This window comes from Balaenoptera ricei, chromosome 2 (genome assembly GCF_028023285.1).
Source record: "Balaenoptera ricei isolate mBalRic1 chromosome 2, mBalRic1.hap2, whole genome shotgun sequence".
Classification (NCBI taxonomy): domain Eukaryota; kingdom Metazoa; phylum Chordata; class Mammalia; order Artiodactyla; family Balaenopteridae; genus Balaenoptera; species Balaenoptera ricei.
This window is the reverse complement of record NC_082640.1, coordinates 84099064-84118076: the sequence shown is the minus strand read 5'-3', so window position 1 is coordinate 84118076 and position 19013 is coordinate 84099064. Positions and strand designations below refer to the sequence as shown.

Genomic DNA, 19013 nt, shown 5'->3' with positions numbered 1-19013 from the left:
TGCTCCCAAAACCCCAAAAAAGAAACTTGGGCTGATTTGATCCTTTTCCACACCAGCTTTTATATTCCTCAGAGCTAGTTGCCTCATGCTGCCTCTCTGTCTACCCTGTGTTCTTCCACTTGCTCCTTCCTCTTTCCATTGGCTCAGAGGCCTGTCTGTCATCCTTTACTTAGACTTGCCATTCATTCGTCCTTGTCCTTGCTGGACTCCCTGCCTCTTCATCTTTTCTTTGGCCTCAGCCAAACTACTAAAATCATTCTCTCCTCCTTGAATTCTTTTTAAACTTCTAGATGGAGCTAACTATAGGAGGATATAAGAGGATATCAAACTCCTCACCTCTCCTTTCATTTTCTCCACCAGAGCACCCATACCCCATGGCTCTCCAACATCCTATCCCAAATACAAGGAAAAAGGGTGTATAGACTTATGGTCCTATTTTAGGGAAGGCTAGAAAACAGACATTGCTATGGATTGTTTTTGTTTTGTTTTTTACTGCTAGCCAAAAATTCTCCTTTGCTCTCCCTACTTCCAATCCCCACAATCTGCCATTTTTAAAAACAGCTTTTGAAGATCCACCCACCCTAAAAAAAACTATCTAGATTTATCACAGAACTCATGGCTTTTACTCAAACTTACCAAACTGAACTAAAACTGACATAGCAATTTTCATGATCCTTCACTCCCATTATGTACTCCTTACTTCCCATCTCTAAAATGTCCATATGCTTGACCTGCTCACTCATATTATCTAAATGCATAAATGCAAACAAAATATTCTTTCAGTAAATGTTTATTGAGGTACCACCTATGTACCAAACACTGGGGATACAATGCTCATTTAAAAAGATATAATCCCTGCTCTCATGATGCTTAAGGTCTAAGGGAAGAGGTAGATGGTCTTCAAATAGTCATGTATTTTATTTTTTTAATAAATAAATTTATTTATTTATTTATTTTTGGCTGTGTTGGGTCTTCATTGCTGCGCGCGGGCTTTCTCTAGTTGCGGCGAGTGGGGGCTACTCTTTGTTGCAGTGTGCGGGCTTCTTGTTGCGGTGGCTTCTCTTGTTGCAGAGCTCGGGCTCTAGGCACGTGTGCTTCAGTAGTTGTGGCACGTGTGCTCAGTAGTTGTGGTTCACAGGCTCTAGAGCTCAGGCTCAGTAGTTGTAGCACACAGGGTTAGTTGCTCCACGGCATGTGGGATCTTCCTGGACCAGGGCTCAAACTCGTGTCCCCTGCATTGGCAGGCAGATTCTTAACCACTGCACCACCAGGAAAGCCCAGTCATGTTTTTTAATTGTGACTACATTAAGTGCTCTGAGAAAAGAAACATGGTTCTACTAGACCTCATAAAAAAGGAACCTGTCTTGGACTTAGGCTTGGGGAAGGCTTCCCGGAGGAGGTGACTTGAGCCAAAAACTGAAGGCTGAATAGGAGTTAACTTGTGAATATGATAGGCAATATGTAGAGAAGGATGTGTGGAGTACCCAAGTAACTGAAACAAGGACAGTGTGGCTGAAACACAGAGAGAGCAATGAGAGATGAGACTGGGGAGGTGGACCCAGGCCAGATCAGCAGGGTCTTATCAGCCATGTACAGATTCTGATCTTTATCATAAGAGCAATGGGAAAACACTGAAGGATTTTAAGCAAAGGAGTTACATGATCATATTTTAAAAAAGATAACTGGCTAGAATGTGGAAAATGCAGGGTTGGGAATAGATTGGAAGGTGGGTGGAGTACCACTTAAAAAGTAAGGAGTGAAGGTAGCTTGGACTAGAGTGGGGTAGTGGAGAAAGTGAGAAATGTACAAATTTGGGATAAATTTAGACAGTATGGCCAATAAGGCTACTGATGGATCGAATGCAGGGAGATGAAGAGGAAGAGGCAAGAAAGGCTCTTACATTTCTGTCCAGTTCACTCAATGGAGAATGGATCATTAAGATAGGGAACACTGGACACACATCAGGTTTAGGAAAAAGAGTCTTATGTACCCTTCCAGCTGGCGTTTAAAATGTCACCCAGGAATCACTAAGGTATGACTGCTCTGCTAGTATTAGACATTGTGACAGGCTTTCCTGTATCTTGGCACCATCCCTCTTGGTAGATTCTATAAACTCAAAGCTCCCCTCCTTGGTGAAAGGCAGTTTTATGAAGAAACACTCATGAGAACTGGTGGAGGGAAACTTGGCCAGAGCAGGAACCTGTCTATTCTCCCCTGAGCAGGAGCCAGGGTCTTCAGGTCAAGCACCTGTCTCTAAATCCCAATGACCTTCCCATGTAACTAGATGCCCACACGCCTGCAATAGAGTTTGATCCTGCAGGAGCTTACAAAGGAAGAGATAATCTTGCACTTCACATTCAAGGGCATCACAGAGGAAAGAATCATCCTGGATTGTCATCAATTCTAACAAAAATGTTTATTTTGTATTGATTTTTCCCCCACTGGAGACTCCAATGGCAGCAATTCAAGATGGTTTTGCTAATGGAGAAAATGACGAAACAGTATCTAACACCTTAACCTTGACGAATGGCTTGGAAAGGAGAACTAAAACCTACAGTGAAGACAACTTTGAGGAACTCCAGTATTTCCCAAACTTCTATGCACTACTGAAAAGTATTGATTCAGGTAAACATTGTTTTCTGACCATGTGGAACAGAAACAGTAATTCCAGGAAATGTGTGGGTGGGTTTTTTTTCTTCCTGTTTTCAATTTCTAAATTCAACCATCAATGACATATATTATGGCCTCGGGGAAAATAGTTCACATTGATTTTTTTCAGAAGAAGTGTACTAGCCATGGAAATATTTAGGAAAGGGTAATCAGGAAAGGTGGAATTTCTGGATAATTTAATCTTCATGTTAACAGAGGGTTCATTTATTTGTTCAATAAACAGGTATTGAACACATGCTGTGTTCCTGGGATTGTAGTGAACCTTGTACCCATATAGAGATGAATCAGAGAGCGTTCCTGGCCTGACCCAGTTCAGCCTCAACTTTTATTGCAAGTCTCTTTTCAAAAAGGCTTTATTTTCCTCTCTTAGTAAGAAGTGTATGGAACATAATTTATTATTTTTAAATGATTCAGAATTTTGCTTTTTAGATATTTTCAACTTGTCTTCAAATGAATTGAACTAAACATTGGACTAATGAAGGTCAGGAGCCCAAAACACGCTTGGGAAATGTTCTGCTTTTTTTTTTAAAAAGTCCTTAATGTGTTGCGCTCTTTTCTTTTATATGTGCACCAAAATAAGTTGACTGAAGATTTCAGTTCATGTCTATTTTTGGTTAATCTGCAAGGAGGATAATAATGTGCCAATTTTCTGTTGTTATTGTCCAGATAGCTGCCCTGAGCTGCCTTATAGCTTTTCTTCTTTCTGTTTAAAGATTCATCCCCAGATTGAACATTTGTAATAAAGATTTCTGTAATTGTAACATCTTTCCCCAAGAAGTGACCTTAGAGTAGACTTCATTTCTGGGGAGCATCCTTTGGTCCTTCAATTCCAGACATTGGCCAGATGGCACCAGCCCTCCTGCTGGTGTCTGCAGGGCTTGTACATCTTGAGGGTCTATTCCAATCCATCTTGCCCCACTGGTTGGCAGATACCCAGCTCAGAACCTCTGTCATCCTGGTGAGTCATTTCTTGTCAGTGAAGTGTATCAGCAAAATACCAAATATTTATATGGATGTGACCTTGAGCAAATAATGTGATTGCTGAAGTTATTATTTACCTGCCCTTCTCCAGGATTTCTCTCCCCCACCTCTTCTCCCACCTTCCTCTCTCCCAACTTTGTGACTTTTGTGGTATTTTTAAGATTCCACTGTATGGAATATTCTTTATTTTGTGTGTTTTTATCTTTCAGTTTCCTTGACTCCATTCCTTATTGCCTTTATTTTTATAGACTTTTAATTTAAATACGTACACTGAGGTCTTTGATAGTACCCATCTTTTTTACCCAAGGTCTGAACCAATTGAGAAATTTTAAAACAGACAGAAAACCAAAATATCTTTGCTACTGATACAGACCGGGTTGTAGAATGTAGCTTGGTGTGAGAGCCAGCAGTGGGCTTGTCTACTCCCTACCCTCAGTCTAGCTCTTGGAACAGCCAATCCTGGAAGAGTTTGAGTCTGCACAGCAGGCACATTTTTCAGGTCCCTGCCTTCCATTGTTGCAGGGGAACGGAAAGAAGAAAGATTCCAAATCCCCATCCGTCAAGAAAAGTAGACTAATGGCTGTTGGCTACCAACCTCATCTGTGAGGAGGATGAAAAAATGGGGGGAAAGGCTAGAAGTATGTAGAGAAAATCCTTCCTGGCAGCTGAAAGAATAGGGAAGCTGTCCTCTAGCAACTTAGTTTTTCTTTCCTTCAAAAATGGAAATAGATTTTTTTTTCTGATTTTAGAATTAATATAGCCACTGAACTATTATGGAATCATTGGCCATCTTGTTCTATCAAGATACAGAACAGTATGTCAAATATGAAGAGTTTCCCAGAAACCGTTAATAGTGGTTGCCTATAGGAAGTAGGAGCTGTGGGGAGGGAGAGGAAGAGAATATTGCTTTCACTGTTCACTTCTGTACCATTGGAATATTTTCACTATATGCGTTTATTCTTTCAAATGAAATAAATGTTAGAAAGCAATATATACTACTGTTAAAAAATCAACATTGCATTTAAAAAATAAAGAAACATGTGTGTTCCTATTTCAAATATTAAGCTTGATTAATGAAAACAGGTCATTCCTTCCCTCAAAAACATACGACCAGAGTAGAGAAAGGTTGTTGGGTTACCAATCTTCTAACTTTCCTTTTGAGTTTATATTATCTCCGGTTGCAAACTGTCTTTATCATCTACTCTATCAATAAAATATTTTAGATTAAGGTAAACCTTTTTGGAGAAGTTATAATTACCCATTTCTGAAAAAGTTCAGTATACCTGTACATTGTTCTGTATTCCCAATCAAGTCTTGGGCTTTTCAGAAATTAAATATATTTTAGCTGTAAATGGTTTAGCTATAAATGTAGGGAGAACTATTTCAATAAGACGCTGTATTTCATAAATTAACATTGAAAGATGAAGCTATACTCCACTAGTTTTTAAAAAATTATTTTGTCCTTTTATATAGAAAAAGAGGCAAAAGAGAAAGAAACCCTGATTACTATCATGAAAACGTTGATTGACTTTGTGAAGATGATGGTAAAATATGGCACCATATCTCCAGAAGAAGGTGTTTCCTACCTTGGTGAGAGTCCTACCTCTTTTGTTTTCACAGTGGTTGGTTTTCATTGTCCAAAATGAATGAGAGATTTGGGAACAATTATTTTACTAATTTGATAATTTATGCCAAAGTAGCCTGAATCATCTGGGTAATCAGAATTGCCCAGCTTGACAACACATACAAATAAAATTAACCAGACGTTTTCAACTCTTTATATTTATAGATCCAGTTCAAATACAAACATTTCACCTTTGTTATATTTTGTCGTATTCACATGTTCGAATAATCTCCTCAGAGATAATATTATTAAAATTTGACTTTTTTTTTTTTTTTCCCAATTGTGTTTGCATGGTTGGGACAAAAAGAGTCTTGATTTTAACCAGTGCGGCCTGTGTGTGGTGAGGAGGAAGGAGCACTGGACTAGGCATCAGAAGTTCTGCTTCCTGGTCCCAGCTCTGCCTCAGACCAGGTCTGTCATGCTGGGGAAGGCACTCACCTTTCTGGGCCTCAGTTTCTGTATCTGTGAAATAAAGGACTCTGTTACCTCTAACCGGGGCTGGTAAACTACTGGCCAGGGGCCAATCTGTCCCATCACCTATCTTTGTATAGCACACAAGCTAAAAATAGCCTTTATATTTTTTTAATGGTTGAAAAAAAAATCAAAATAATAGTGTTTTGTGACATGAGAAAACTACATAAAATTCAAATTTCAGCATCCATAATCAAGTTTTATTGGAACACAGCTGTGCTTCTTTGTTTTAGTGTTGTCTATGGCTACTTTTGTGCTACCATGACAACGCTGAGTAGCTGCATATGGCCTGCAAAGCCAAAAATACTTACTAACTGGCCCTTTATAGAAAAATACTGACTGGCCCTTTGATTCCTTGAACTTTATATATCAGCTGAAACAATCTTTGATTCTGCATGTAGGTTGTTAAAAGAAGAAAAGCCTTTTGTTTTCCTGCTTGGTTTAGTTAATCACCAAATACCGTTTATCTCAGAGGTCCTCTGGGCAAGATGAACTCATGGCCCCTTACTCTGATCACTGATGGGGGAGGGAGAATTAAATGGAAGAGAAAATCTCATAGGATAGTGTAATCCAGAGTTGTTCTGTATAAATGCCATTTTTTTCTACATGAAAACTAGTTTTACTGTTTTTTTTCTGATTATAAAAGAACATATTTATTTTAAAAAATCAGTCAATGCAAAAAGATATTAAAAGACAGTGAAAAATCACTCATAATACTAGCATCCAGGTAACATTCTGATTTATATCCTTCCAGATGTTTCTGTGTGTGTGTGTGTGCGCGTGTGCACGCACATACACATACATACCTATGTCATTTTTATCTTTTATCTTATTTAACAAAAAATGGGCTTAAGTTACACACGGTGCTTTGTGGACTACTTTACCCACTTAATAGTAGATCTAAAACATTGTTTCAAATCAATCATTGTTTCATATCAATACCCTGTGACTCATATTTCACACTTAAGTCATTTATCCTATGGAAATAAATCAGAGATGCCGCAAAGGCTTGTGTGCAAGCCAGATATTTCCACTATTATTTATAGCTGTGCTGTCCAGTGTGATAGTCACATGTTGCTATTTAAATTAACAGTAATTAAAATTAAGCAAAATTAAAAATCTGGTTTCTCAGTTGCTCTAGGCATATTTCAAGTGCTCACTTGCCACAGGTAGCTTGTGGCTACCATACTGAACAGCACAGAAGTGAGTATTTCCATCATTGCAGAAAGTTCTATTGGACAGCACTGGCTTATAGAAACAAAACAATAGAAATAAACTTGCTACCCCACAAGAGGAGACTATATAAATTATTAATTCTTGGGCTTCCCTGGTGGCGCAGTGGTTGTCTGCCTGCCAATGCAGGGGACACGGGTTCGAGCCCTGGTCCGGGAAGATCCCACATGCCGCGGAGCAACTGGGCCCGTGAGCCACAATTACTGAGCCTGTGCGTCTGGAGCCTGTGCTCCGCAACAAGAGAGCCCGCGATAGTGAGAGGCCCGCGCACCGCGATGAAGAGTGGCCCCCGCTTGCCACAGCTAGAGAAAGCCCTCGCACAGAAATGAAGACCCAACACAGCCAAAGATAAATAAAATAAAATAAATTTTAAAAAAACCCACAAACTTTAAAAGAAATAAAATAAATAAAAAATAAATAAATTATTAATTCTTATTTAGACTAAATTTTATTTTTTAATGTTTGCGTTTTTAATCATTGTATGTTTATAAATTGTGTTTTAATATTGTTTATAAACAATATTTTATAAACAAATTTTTAATAATTATAGTGTTTATAAACAATAAATAAATAAATATTGTTTATAAAGACTAATGATGGGGGAAATGTTCATGATATACTATTGAATGCTTAAAGCCATTTAGAATATGACCTTAATTTTGGTGTTAAAAAATGGATATGCATAAAGAAAGAAAGTTGGAAGAAAAAAAAAAGTTGGAAAGAAATATACCAAAACATTATCTGGGCATAGTAAGTGTTATTTTTTCCTTATAATTTTCTGTTCATTTTCGTATATAACTTTTACAATCAGAAAATGAGTTGTATGTAGAGAATTTTTCTGTACAAGCATGTTGGCTTTTGACTGTCACTGCCATGAAGGTACACCCTCAGAGCCTCGAGGGCTCAGGGGCAGCATGGGTAGAAGACAGAGGATTAACTAACCTCCTCTCCTCCATCTCAGCATGTGACAAACAATGATCAGTGATCTACCCTTCTGTTCTGCTCCCAACAATGTATGGTGACTACAAAGTTTGCCAGCTGTGGTCGCTATTTCAAAGAAGAAAGCAGAATGTGTCACACAATAGGATATAGTGATTTTCTTCTCAAAAAGGGATGGGGTAGGGTAGAAGGAAGAATTTTCTTGGGGAGAAGTAATACAAAGTAATAATGGAATCTTTATAGACTAATTGCAAAGAAATGCTTGTTTGCAAATAGCCCTGTCCTATTAGTAAGATGGATATGTGACTGGTTAAATAACTGAATACCAGGGTTGTGGATTCTAATTCATTGACTGCCTTGAGGTGGTCACAGTCTAGATTCCTGCCTGGTAACACCTACAAGATGTTACTCCAAAGAGCAGAATTAGGACAAAGACAAGAATACAGATTTCAGCTTAATATGAATAGAGAAATTCTTGCCCTTAAGACATCGAACATGATGGAGGTGTTAGCTAACCATGGTAATCATTTTGCAGAATATAAGTGTATCAGATCAGTATGTTGTACTGTATCTTAAACTTACACAATGTTCTATCAGTGAAAAAAATATTTTTTAAGACTAACAATAGAACTGGCTGCCTCATGAATTAGCAAGAGCCCTGAATGACAGAAATCCAACTGTTTGGCTTAAGCAACAAGGGAATTTATTTCCTTATGTAACTGAAAAGTCCAGGGGTGGGGGTAGTCTGGCTTCAGGTTTGTGAAGCCCACCACAGTGTGAGGAATCTATCCCTCCCCATCTCACTGACTTTTTGTATGTTGATTCATTCCAGATAAACTGCTCCATTCTGGAAACAAGATGGCTGGTACAGCCCCAATCTCACATCCGCCCAGTATAGTAATCCTAGTGGAAAGAGAGCCTCTTTCTCTTAGCATTGAATCTCACTGGCCTGGCTTGAGTCATGTGCTCCTACTTGAACCAATCACCATAGCCTGAGGGCTGGAGGAGCCAGGCCTGGGTTATTCAGCCACCAGTGGAGCAAATATGCTGAAAGTGGGAGAGGTCTGGGTTCTCCAGAGGAAAATCAAGGTGTAGTTACCAGAAGGTGTTGAGTAGGCCAAAACCACAGCTGTCCATTATAGGCCCCAATCCTGGATGTTTTCTAACAGTGGTCACAGAAATGTGGAAGGGACTTCTGCAATTAACTGAGTAGGAAGCTGAACTTGAGGATCTCAAATTGTATGCCTTTCCATCTTGAGAGTCAATGAAATATAATCCATATCAAAGCCCCTTACTGGCAGTGCTAATATTGTGGAATTGCTGTTGTGCTATTTCTGGTGAGATTTAAACATTTTTAGTAAAACTTTGAAATCGTCTTTTAGGACATAAAATTTTATTTCTTCTCCTCCCCCCTCCAGAAAACTTGGATGAAACAATTGCTCTTCAGACCAAGAACAAGCTAGAAAAAAATGTTACTGACAATAAGAGCAAGCTTTTCCCAGGTATGATTTATTTTAGTATTCTTCCCCCAGCTTTTAGCAAAATAACCCTTTTGAGTGGTAAATCATGAACTTCAATAAACACTGATAAAGAATTACAGATTTTGGGGCTTCCCTGGTGGCGCAGTGGTTGAGAATCCGCCTGCCAATGCAGGGGACACGGGTTCGAGCCCTGGTCCGGGAAGATCCCACATGCCGCGGAGCAACTGGGCCCGTGAGCCACAACTACTGAGCCTGCGCGTCTGGAGCCTGTGCTCTTCAACAAGAGAGGCCGCGACAGTGAGAGGCCCGCGCACTGCGATGAAGAGTGGCCCCCGCTTGCCACAACTAGAGAAAGCCCTCGCACAGAAACGAAGACCCAACACAGCCATAAATAAATAAATAAAAAAAAAAAAAAAAAAGAATTACAGATTTCAAAAAGTTTGAAAACCTGAAATCCAACCATGGGATTAAGTAGCTATAACCTTGGCTAGTCAGCACAGAAATTTAATCCCAAGAAGCATTGAAAAGAAATGAGGACTTTGGGCTTCCCTGGTGGCGCAGTGGTTGAGAATCTGCCTGCCAATGCAGGGCACATGGGTTCGAGCCCTGGTCTGGGAAGATCCCACATGCCGCGGAGCAACTAGGCCCGTGAGCCACAACTACTGAGCCTGCGCGTCTGGAGCCTGTGCTCTGCAACAAGAGAGGCCGCGACAGTGAGAGGCCTGCGCACCGCGATGAAGAGTGGCCCCCACTTGCCGCAACTAGAGAAAGCCCTCGCACAGAAACGAAGACCCAACACAGCCATAAATAAATAACTAAATAACTAAAATAAATAAACCCCCCCAAAAAAAAGTTAAAAAAAAATAAAAAAAAAAGAAATGAGGACTTTACTGAAGTGGTGGCTGGTGGGCAAAGGTGAGAGCTATATCACAAGTTGAGCAATCCTTCCTAAAATTCTCCTTTAGGCATCTGTTTTCTCTCCCCAGATCACCACTGTCCCTGACCCTCTGTCCCCTCCTGCTGCTGCCTCCCATGCTCTCCCCTCCCAGCTCTTCTCTCTCCTCTGGGACAGTCTGTGCCCCCGTGTGGTATGATTTATGCCCTTCTCTTGGTTTCTTCACTTCTGCATCTCTACCCATCACCCTGCTTAGCGTGGCGAACACCATGGAGCAGAGCTGTCTGTGCAAAGGAGAATTTCAAGGATGAGGAAGGCGCAAAAAGAGAAAAGATCACAAACTCTTACACTTTAATTTTATGTCCCTATCACAGAAATTATGTACCTATATTTGATAGAATATACAGCCCTTTAAAATGTTTTCAAGCAGTTTTTAATAACCTGGAAACATTCTTCCATAATGATGCTAATGACAAAAGCAAGGAACAAAACTGTGCCACAAGTATGAAAAAAATATGCATCAAAAAAGTATATATATATATACTACAACACTAGTACTGGATGTTTAATGAGACAGTAACTGATTTTTCTTTTTTCCTATTTTTCTGTACTAATAAACCTTTTATTGAAAAAAGAAAAAAGCTTATTAGACTGCTTGACATTCCCTATTTTACTGACTACAGGCATGCATTACCATTGTTTTCAAGGGGTTACCTACTTCAAGTTTTATGATTCTTTAATTCAATATAGGCTTTCTAGAAGGAAGTATAGTTATTTTTAAGTGAGAAGTGAGCAAGCGTTATTATTGACAGCAAGGGTCCAGCTTAGGTGCTACTCTGAGTAACAGACTGTTCTTCAGAAACAACATCAAGGAGAGATGGGGCAACTACAGAGTTATTTTCATTTGGAATCAAGACTCAAATTTACTTTGGAAACTGACCTATCCCACTTGAATGCCAACATTGATTAAAAGAAGGAGAATAATCTACACTCTAATAACACAGTGTGGCAGAACAGAAAAAACGCAACCAGAATCCAGAAAGCTGGGGTTGGGGGGTGTTGGCCCAGCTCTTCTGCTAACTCAACGGGTGGCCTTCGGCACATCTCTCCCCACTTTGGGCCTCAGTTTCCTCTTCTGTGAAATGGTGGGGAGGGAGGAGTCACACTAGATAATCACTAACATCTCTTTCAGCTCAAAAAATGATCTGACCTCAAACTATACCTTTTTAATAAAATTTATTTCTACACTAGGAATTAATTAATAGATAGGAAATAGGGTTATAATAGTGCACAATTCTGATTACAGTGCCATCAGAGAAGACTCATGAAGAAACAGACAGTACCAAGGAAGAAGCTGCTAAGATGGAAAAGGAATATGGAACCTTGACGGATTCCACAAAAGATGATGACTCCAGCCCCAGAGGAAAGACAGATGAGCCAAAAGGTATGGAATTGACAGCTCTACGTTGACAATGAAATTGGGGAAGCAAAAACTTTTACTTGAAGGGTCATCCAAAAGCCAAGCCCCACCAAATCAGAGAAATTAACATCATCTGTAAACAGAAGATTCCGCACGTGGTACCTTTATTTGAATAGCAATTTTTTTAATGGTCTTGAGTCTCCTGGAATGGCAAACTGGTTTCATCTTTTGATGGACTTTAACGTCCAATGGGCTTTTGCACTTTGGGAGGAACACTCATGACCATTTGTGCATTGTTCAATGTCCAATTTATGATCTTATGAATTTATTAAGCAATATTCATTTAAACATAATTGACACTCCTCTTAATAGTCACATACTACTTATTTAACAAAGTCATCAAAATTTATGGATTTAACAAAGCAAGTTTTCTTAATCATTTATACTGATTGCAATCTGACACTTTCAAAGACTTGATTAAAAATCATAAATCAAATATATTACATTTCCTTAAATAACCTAAATACCTTAAAAAGCAAAAAAGCGCACACTAAACTAGCCCAGTAATTATAAAACTTGTTTTTATCCTTATTCTTACACATTCCTGGGGTCAAATTTTTACTCAGCTCTAGTAAGTCTATATGATATAAATTCACATCTTCCAAGGTTTGAGAAACTTTACTATACCCAAAGAAAAAGACCCTATGAAGTTGCAAGTTCAAAGTCATTAACCCTCTGATTTCAGGTCAGGATGCGGGATCTGGTTGCACAGTCCAGTGTTTCAAGCCCCTTTAATTACAAAGTGTGCTGGTTACATCACAGAACATTTATGTCTGTATCTCAGATAGATATTCTTTTTCTGAAACTCAGTGTCTTTACCAGAAGCTGTGAACAGATGGCTTAAACCTACTTTATTTTTTTGTCATGATATATTGAACTCTTTGGTATAACTGGAACCCTATTTATATCTTTTCTGTATCTCATTAGTAGGGTCATCTAGAGGTTTCCTTCCCTCATAGCTGAGGGAATGGGTCATTGCTCTCTTGGGGGAGGGGGTAGCAAGTGCGACATTCAGCTAATTTATCATCTGGAAACACACCATTGGGCTCCCTTTTCATTGTTCATTACATATAATCATTAGTGGCAATGAACTGAGAGACTTTGCTTATTCCTTGCTGTAATATGATATGAGACCACAAAAGCTGATCATGTTCATGGTATAGCTCTTAATTTTGAAGAGACTGCTTGGCCCACATACAAGTTCCCAATTTCTCTTGCTCATACAGATAGAAACAGGTTCACATTCGTACTTGATAATAGACCCATGCTTAACAGTGTCTATGTATTAAGTAGAAAAGAAAGAAGCTAGCTATGTATTTAATATCTTGTAACTTAATAACAGCAATAAAAGTACAAACTATTTCTCTCATATTACTACCCTTTGTTAACACTTTATATTAAATTTCTCCATTTATGTAAGTTGTTCCAGTTAATGATGATAATGACGACAATGATGATTTTTCTGTTTAAATTGGTGTAGCTTGGGCAGTAACCCTGCTTCCAAGTTTCTCCTTTGTCCTTTTTGCCCTGTACCCAGTGGTTTTTAAAGCAGCTATGCTCTCTGGCAACAACAGGCTATTTGTTTTTTAACTGAACTACAGAAAAATGTTGTATTAGTTTTAGGTATACAGCAAAATATATATATATATATATTTTTATTCAGATTCTTTTCCATTATAGGTTATTACAAGATACTGAGTATAGTTCCCTGTGCTATACAGTAGGTCCGTGTTGTTTATTTATATATAGCAGTGTGTATCTGTTAATCCCAAACTCCTAAACAGGCTATTCTAGACCTACTCCGAATTTTCCTGTCCCAAAACTTGAAATCAATTCTCCTTCAAAGAGTTCTGGTTCCTTTACGTAGAAAATATAGAAAATCCAACCTGAGTTACATGAGCTCAAATGAGTGGTGATATTGGCCAAAGGTACTGCTTGTATTCCAGTTATTGGGGCTTTTTGACACAGGGCCAAAAAAGAAATTTTTTCTTAATATATCAAGTTCATGTCGATTTTTCCTATATCATGAAGTTTTAGATTATTACACCCTTCTTCTCTCTAGGATGGATTTCATAGACCACCACAATTTTCTCCTATATTGACATTACTGACGTATGAACTCTAATTGTTTGCTAGTAGCCTATGTTGGGAAAGGTTATGAGGTTGCATCTGGACTCAGGAGGAAAGAATGTTGCGATGATTAATTAATAATGTTTGTCATGGGCATGGAAACGAGGAATTGGTGATATATGTGTCGCCTTTGCTGACCAGTCATGCTGCCTGGATACTTCCAATCAACCCTAGGCTCACTTTGGATGAGTGGTAAACTTTTTTTAATATCTTTTTAAAATTACAGTAAAATATACATAACATGAAATTTACCATTGTAGCATTTTTAAGTGTACAGTTCAGTGGCATTAAGTACATTCATATCATTGTGCTACCATCACCACCATCCATTTCCAGAACTCTTTTCATCTTGCAAAATTGAAACTCTAAACTCATTAAATAGTAACTCCCCATTCCCCATCCCTCTTCAGCCCCTGGCAACCACCATTCTACTTTCCGTCTCTATGAGTTTGATTACTCTAGGTACTTCAGATAAGTGGAATCATGCAGCATTTGTTCTTTTGCGACCAGCTTATTTCACTTAACATAATGTCCTCAAGCTTCATCTATGCTGTAACGAGTGTCAGAATTTCCTTCCTTTTTCAGGCTGAGTAATAGCCCATTGAATGTATATACCACATTTTGTTTATCCATCTATTTGCCTATGGACACTTGTGTTGCTTCCACATTTTGGCTATTGTAAATAATACTCCTCTGAACAAATATCTCAAGACTAAAAAATATTCAATTTGGTCAGGGGGAATATTCCTAGAAGTAGAATTTCTAGATCATATGATAATTCTATTTTTAATTTTTTGAGAAACCACTGTTTTCCATAGTGGTTTCACCCTTTTACATTCCCACCAACAGTGTGCAAAAGTTCCAGTTTCTCCATATCCTCACCAACACTTTTATTTTCTGGTGGTTTTTTGTTTTGTTTTGTTTTTATGGTGGCCATCCTAATGGATGTGAGGTGGAGGATGAGTAGTAAACTTTTGAAAGATAGCTAAGCAGGAAAAGAGTGGTCCTGTGGCCTGAGATAGAGAGCTAGGAATTGGGCAGCACAAAGGACTACAGCTCAGTGTGCCTGGATCATCTCCTCCGGGAGCAACCCACGTGTGATGACCATCCTTCCCTAGAACAGAGCAAGCCATATCTATCTAGGTCAACTGACTCGCCGAGGCAGTATACTCATTGCTTAGGACGACACCTTATGTCGCTGTGCAAATATCCCTAGGAATGGGTGCTACCAGGTCTCTTACTTGTTTTAGGAAAGCATTATGTAAAAAAGGAATATGAAGGAGTTGATTCTTGGTAGCCCACTACTTCCTATTTAGGGTGTGAGTGTGTGGAGACTAATGATGAGGTTGGATTTCTCATTAGGATTTCCATCAGGTAATAACGGGGAGAGAGAAGAGTAAAACTCCATCCAGTTAGTGTTAATCTTTGTAATGGCTCTCCTGAAACATTAGGAAAAGTGTAGGGATTGGGGCTAAAATTAGTCCCCCCCCCCATTATTTAGAGACTTAATTTACTCATGCTACCCCTGATCATATTTACTCTGGGATAAGAAAAACTGATTCTAGTATGGTTTAGAAAACACCAAACTGAGCTTAAGCCAAGGGCCAACATTTCTTGGAAAAGATGTAATTAATGCCCAAAAGGACATATTATGACATGTATCTTTGTATTCACAGTTGCTTTATTTGCACTTTTCTCAAAGGCTATTTTGCGTCTCTATTATAAAACCCAGGGAGAAAACACCTGTTGTCTCTAGGCAGAAAAATAAAAGAATCTACGTGGGTGAAGGCAGGGTTGGCTGGGTTTCTTGAGACATTTATTCAGCAATAAATAAACATTTATTCCAATGGCATGTCTGGCACTGTGCTCAGAAAGCTACAGAAGGAATTTAAGGACCAATGCCTGCCTTGAAGGACTCAGGCAAGCTCTGAAATGACCTAAGAATAGAACTTAAGTCATATGTAGGCAAATACAACACAAGCCACATATGTCTCTCCCTTACTGATGAGTCAGCAGCGTGCAGAAGAGGCTCCCTTCAGAGAGAAAGCTGGAGGACTTTACAGAGCAGAGCAAGAGATGAGGTAATAGCTAAAACCACTTAAGGAAATAATTATAAGCAGGACACATTGGCAGGAATATCTGTAGGGAGTCTGTTTTGGTCTTGCGATGTGAAGTGATGGCCCCATCCAACAAAAGCAAATATTGATTAACCATGCCAAGCATATGCTGAGGCCTGTGAGGAAGAGGAATAACAACAACAACAAACTACATTTATGTCACTCTTCAACTTACAAAGCAAGTTTACATGCATCTCACTTCAGGCTAAATGTAAAAAATCCAATTTAATTACCAGTGATGAAAAATGACACGTTCACCTTTGAAAATATTTTTAGACTATTTAAACCCTTGCTTTCTACAGGGACTCACACTAAGAATAATATTTTAAGATATCGATTTCTAGTTGGTGCAGTTATTTGAATGATTTGATAATTATTCCTAAATATAGGGATATGCCAATGAAGTCAAATTTACTCCAATTTCAACCATATCTATAATGGTGCTTAATTTTTCAAATAAATTGCTCTCTGGAGACCGAAGAACTTTAAAGTTTTATTCCATGATCTAAGTGGGGCTCTTTTTGCCAGTTTGATGTTTACTCATTCACTTCTGCTCTATGAGTCACTGAAAATCTTCTTAAAAAATCATCCAAGGGGTGAAATAAGCATTACAATACCCATAAACTCATTCCAATGCTATCATTTGTCAAGTTTATGGCTAGATAATGGAATTAAGATGAAAAGGTCATCGCTAAGATAACTTTCCCCTAAATATCCTATCATCCCCCCCCTTTTTTTTTTAATCTTTAAAAAAATTTATTTATTTATTTATTTTTGTCTGTGTTGGGTCTTCGTTGCTGCATGCGGGCTTTCTCTAGTTGCAGCGAGCAGGGGCTACTCTTCATTGCAGTGTGTGGCTTCTCATAGCAGTGGCTTCTCTTGTGGAGCATGGGCTCCAGGCATGCGGACTCACTAGTTGTGGCTCGCGGACTCTAGAGCACAGGCTCAGTAGTTGGGGCACACAGACTTAGTTGCTCTTCGGCATGTGGGATCTTCCCAGACCAGGGCTTGAACCCGTGTCCCCTGCACTGACAGGTGGATTCTTAACCACTGCGCCACCAGGGAAGTCCCCCCGTATCTTCTTTACAGAAGCCAGAAAAGAGAAAACAGCTTATTTAATTAATAAATTGATAATAAGTTGACTAACTCACGGGGATGCTTTTATTTTTAAAGCAACACAGGAGGGGAAAATTCGTGTCTTTATTCAAGCCCCAAGGCATTCTGTTGGAAATGTCCAAAAATAGTGAGGCCGTCTTCTTCCCTATGAGTCAGCAAGTGTGCCAGGAGCTAAGGCAGGCCAGAGACCTACCACCAACACAGGATTTTCCAGGACAGCAAAGGAGAATTTCTCCCCATATACAGAAACCGCGGATCTTCTTTTCAGAATTAACTCCTTAATTTACAAATAAGTAAACCAAGCCTTAGAAAATGAACAGTCTCGCCCAAGAGCTCATAGGCAAAGAGTGGCAGAGCTGGGGCTTGAACTTCTGTCCCTTGACTCCCACCAGCACTCATCCCAGCATCCCATGCTGCATCTCGCAGGCACGTCAAATGGCATCATTTTGCACAAGTTCTTTTTTTTTTGGCAGCGCCATTCGGCTTGTGGGATCATTATTATTATTTTTTTTGGGGGGGGGCTGCGTTGGGTTTTTGTTGCTGCCCGTGGGCTTTCTCTAGTTGTGCGAGTGGGGGCTACTCATTGTTGCAGTGCACGAGCTTCTCATTGCTGTGGCTTCTCTTGTTGCAGAGCATGGGCTCTAGGCTCGCAGGCTTCAGCAGTTGTGGCACGTGGGCTCAGTAGTTGTGGCTCGCGGGCTCTAGAGCGCAGGCTCAGTAGTTGTGGTACACGGGTTTAGTTGCTCTGCGGCATGTGGGATCTTCCTGGACCAGGGCTGGAACCCGTGTCCCCTGCATTAGCAGGCGTATTCTTAACCACTGTGCCACCAGGGAAGCCCAGCTTGTGAGATCTTATTTCCCTGACCAGGGATTGAACCCAGGCCCTCGGCAATGAAAGCGCCAAGTCCTAACCACTGGACCACCAGGGAATTCCCACAAAAATTCTTTAATTGAATGGCTCTGGGGCCCACCTTGACATCCATGATACCAGTATCAGTTGCTTTGTTCAAACCTATAATCATATAATCTTTACTATATGGAATTTTAAGCATTATATCAAACAATTTTCATAAGCACTCTTTTCAAACATCTAATATCTTTAGTATATCCAATATTCAGTAGGTTAAAGCTATTGATTTCTACAGAGTTGTTTGTTTTGTCTTGGTTTGGTTTGGTTTTTTTGAGGGGGATGTTTGCAGATCAGGGGAGCATATCAGGATCAGGACAAATTCATGTGTAATAAAGGATATTTCTCTTGCAGGGCTGAGAACCAGAACAGCCAGAAAAATAGGGCTGCATCTTGACTCTGGCCCTCTTCCCATCTGCTTCAGCATATGTTTTAAGGCTTGTGCCATATTACCTCAGCCATGAGCTATTTTTTTCCAAAGGAAGCTGAAATTAATTTGAAAAAAATAGGCCAGTTTTCCAAAGTGGACTCTCATGGGCTTTTAATGCACACTGTGTAAATAGAAGATTTGCTTTACAGCTCACGAGAAGAGAAAATGTAAACAGGAACCAGCTGCTTGTCTCTAAGAGCAGAGGAACACCTGCTTTTATTCCCGTTGTTTCCAGTGCCCCAGCAAATGTGTGGAGGTCCCACCACTGGTGGCAGTGGTTCCCAAACTTTGCCCCACATTCGAATCATCTCAGGATTGCTTTAAAAAAATCCTGATACTTAGTCCCTCCTCCAGATATTCTGATCTATTTGGTATGAGGAGTTACCCGGGCATCAGAACTTTTAAAGCTCCCCCAAGTGATTCCAATGTGCAGCCAAGCTTGAGAACCACTGCCTGTTGGCCAGTTTGGTAATGACAACAACAGTCACTAAATCTCTAGTCGAAAAGGTGAATTTTTACCCAGTTCCACTCATTAGAGG

General features: G+C 39.5%; 1 protein-coding gene across 1 annotated transcript in view; it reads left to right on the top strand.

The window, feature by feature from the left end:
- SCG3 (secretogranin III) overlaps window positions 1–19013 on the top strand; it is a 37405-nt gene that overhangs the window by 7935 nt on the left and 10457 nt on the right. The window contains exons 7-10 of the mRNA XM_059915542.1: window positions 2448–2625; window positions 5125–5241; window positions 9337–9420; window positions 11601–11738. Coding sequence (XP_059771525.1) covers window positions 2448–2625; window positions 5125–5241; window positions 9337–9420; window positions 11601–11738 — 517 coding nt within the window. The remainder of the gene's footprint in view (window positions 1–2447; window positions 2626–5124; window positions 5242–9336; window positions 9421–11600; window positions 11739–19013) is intronic.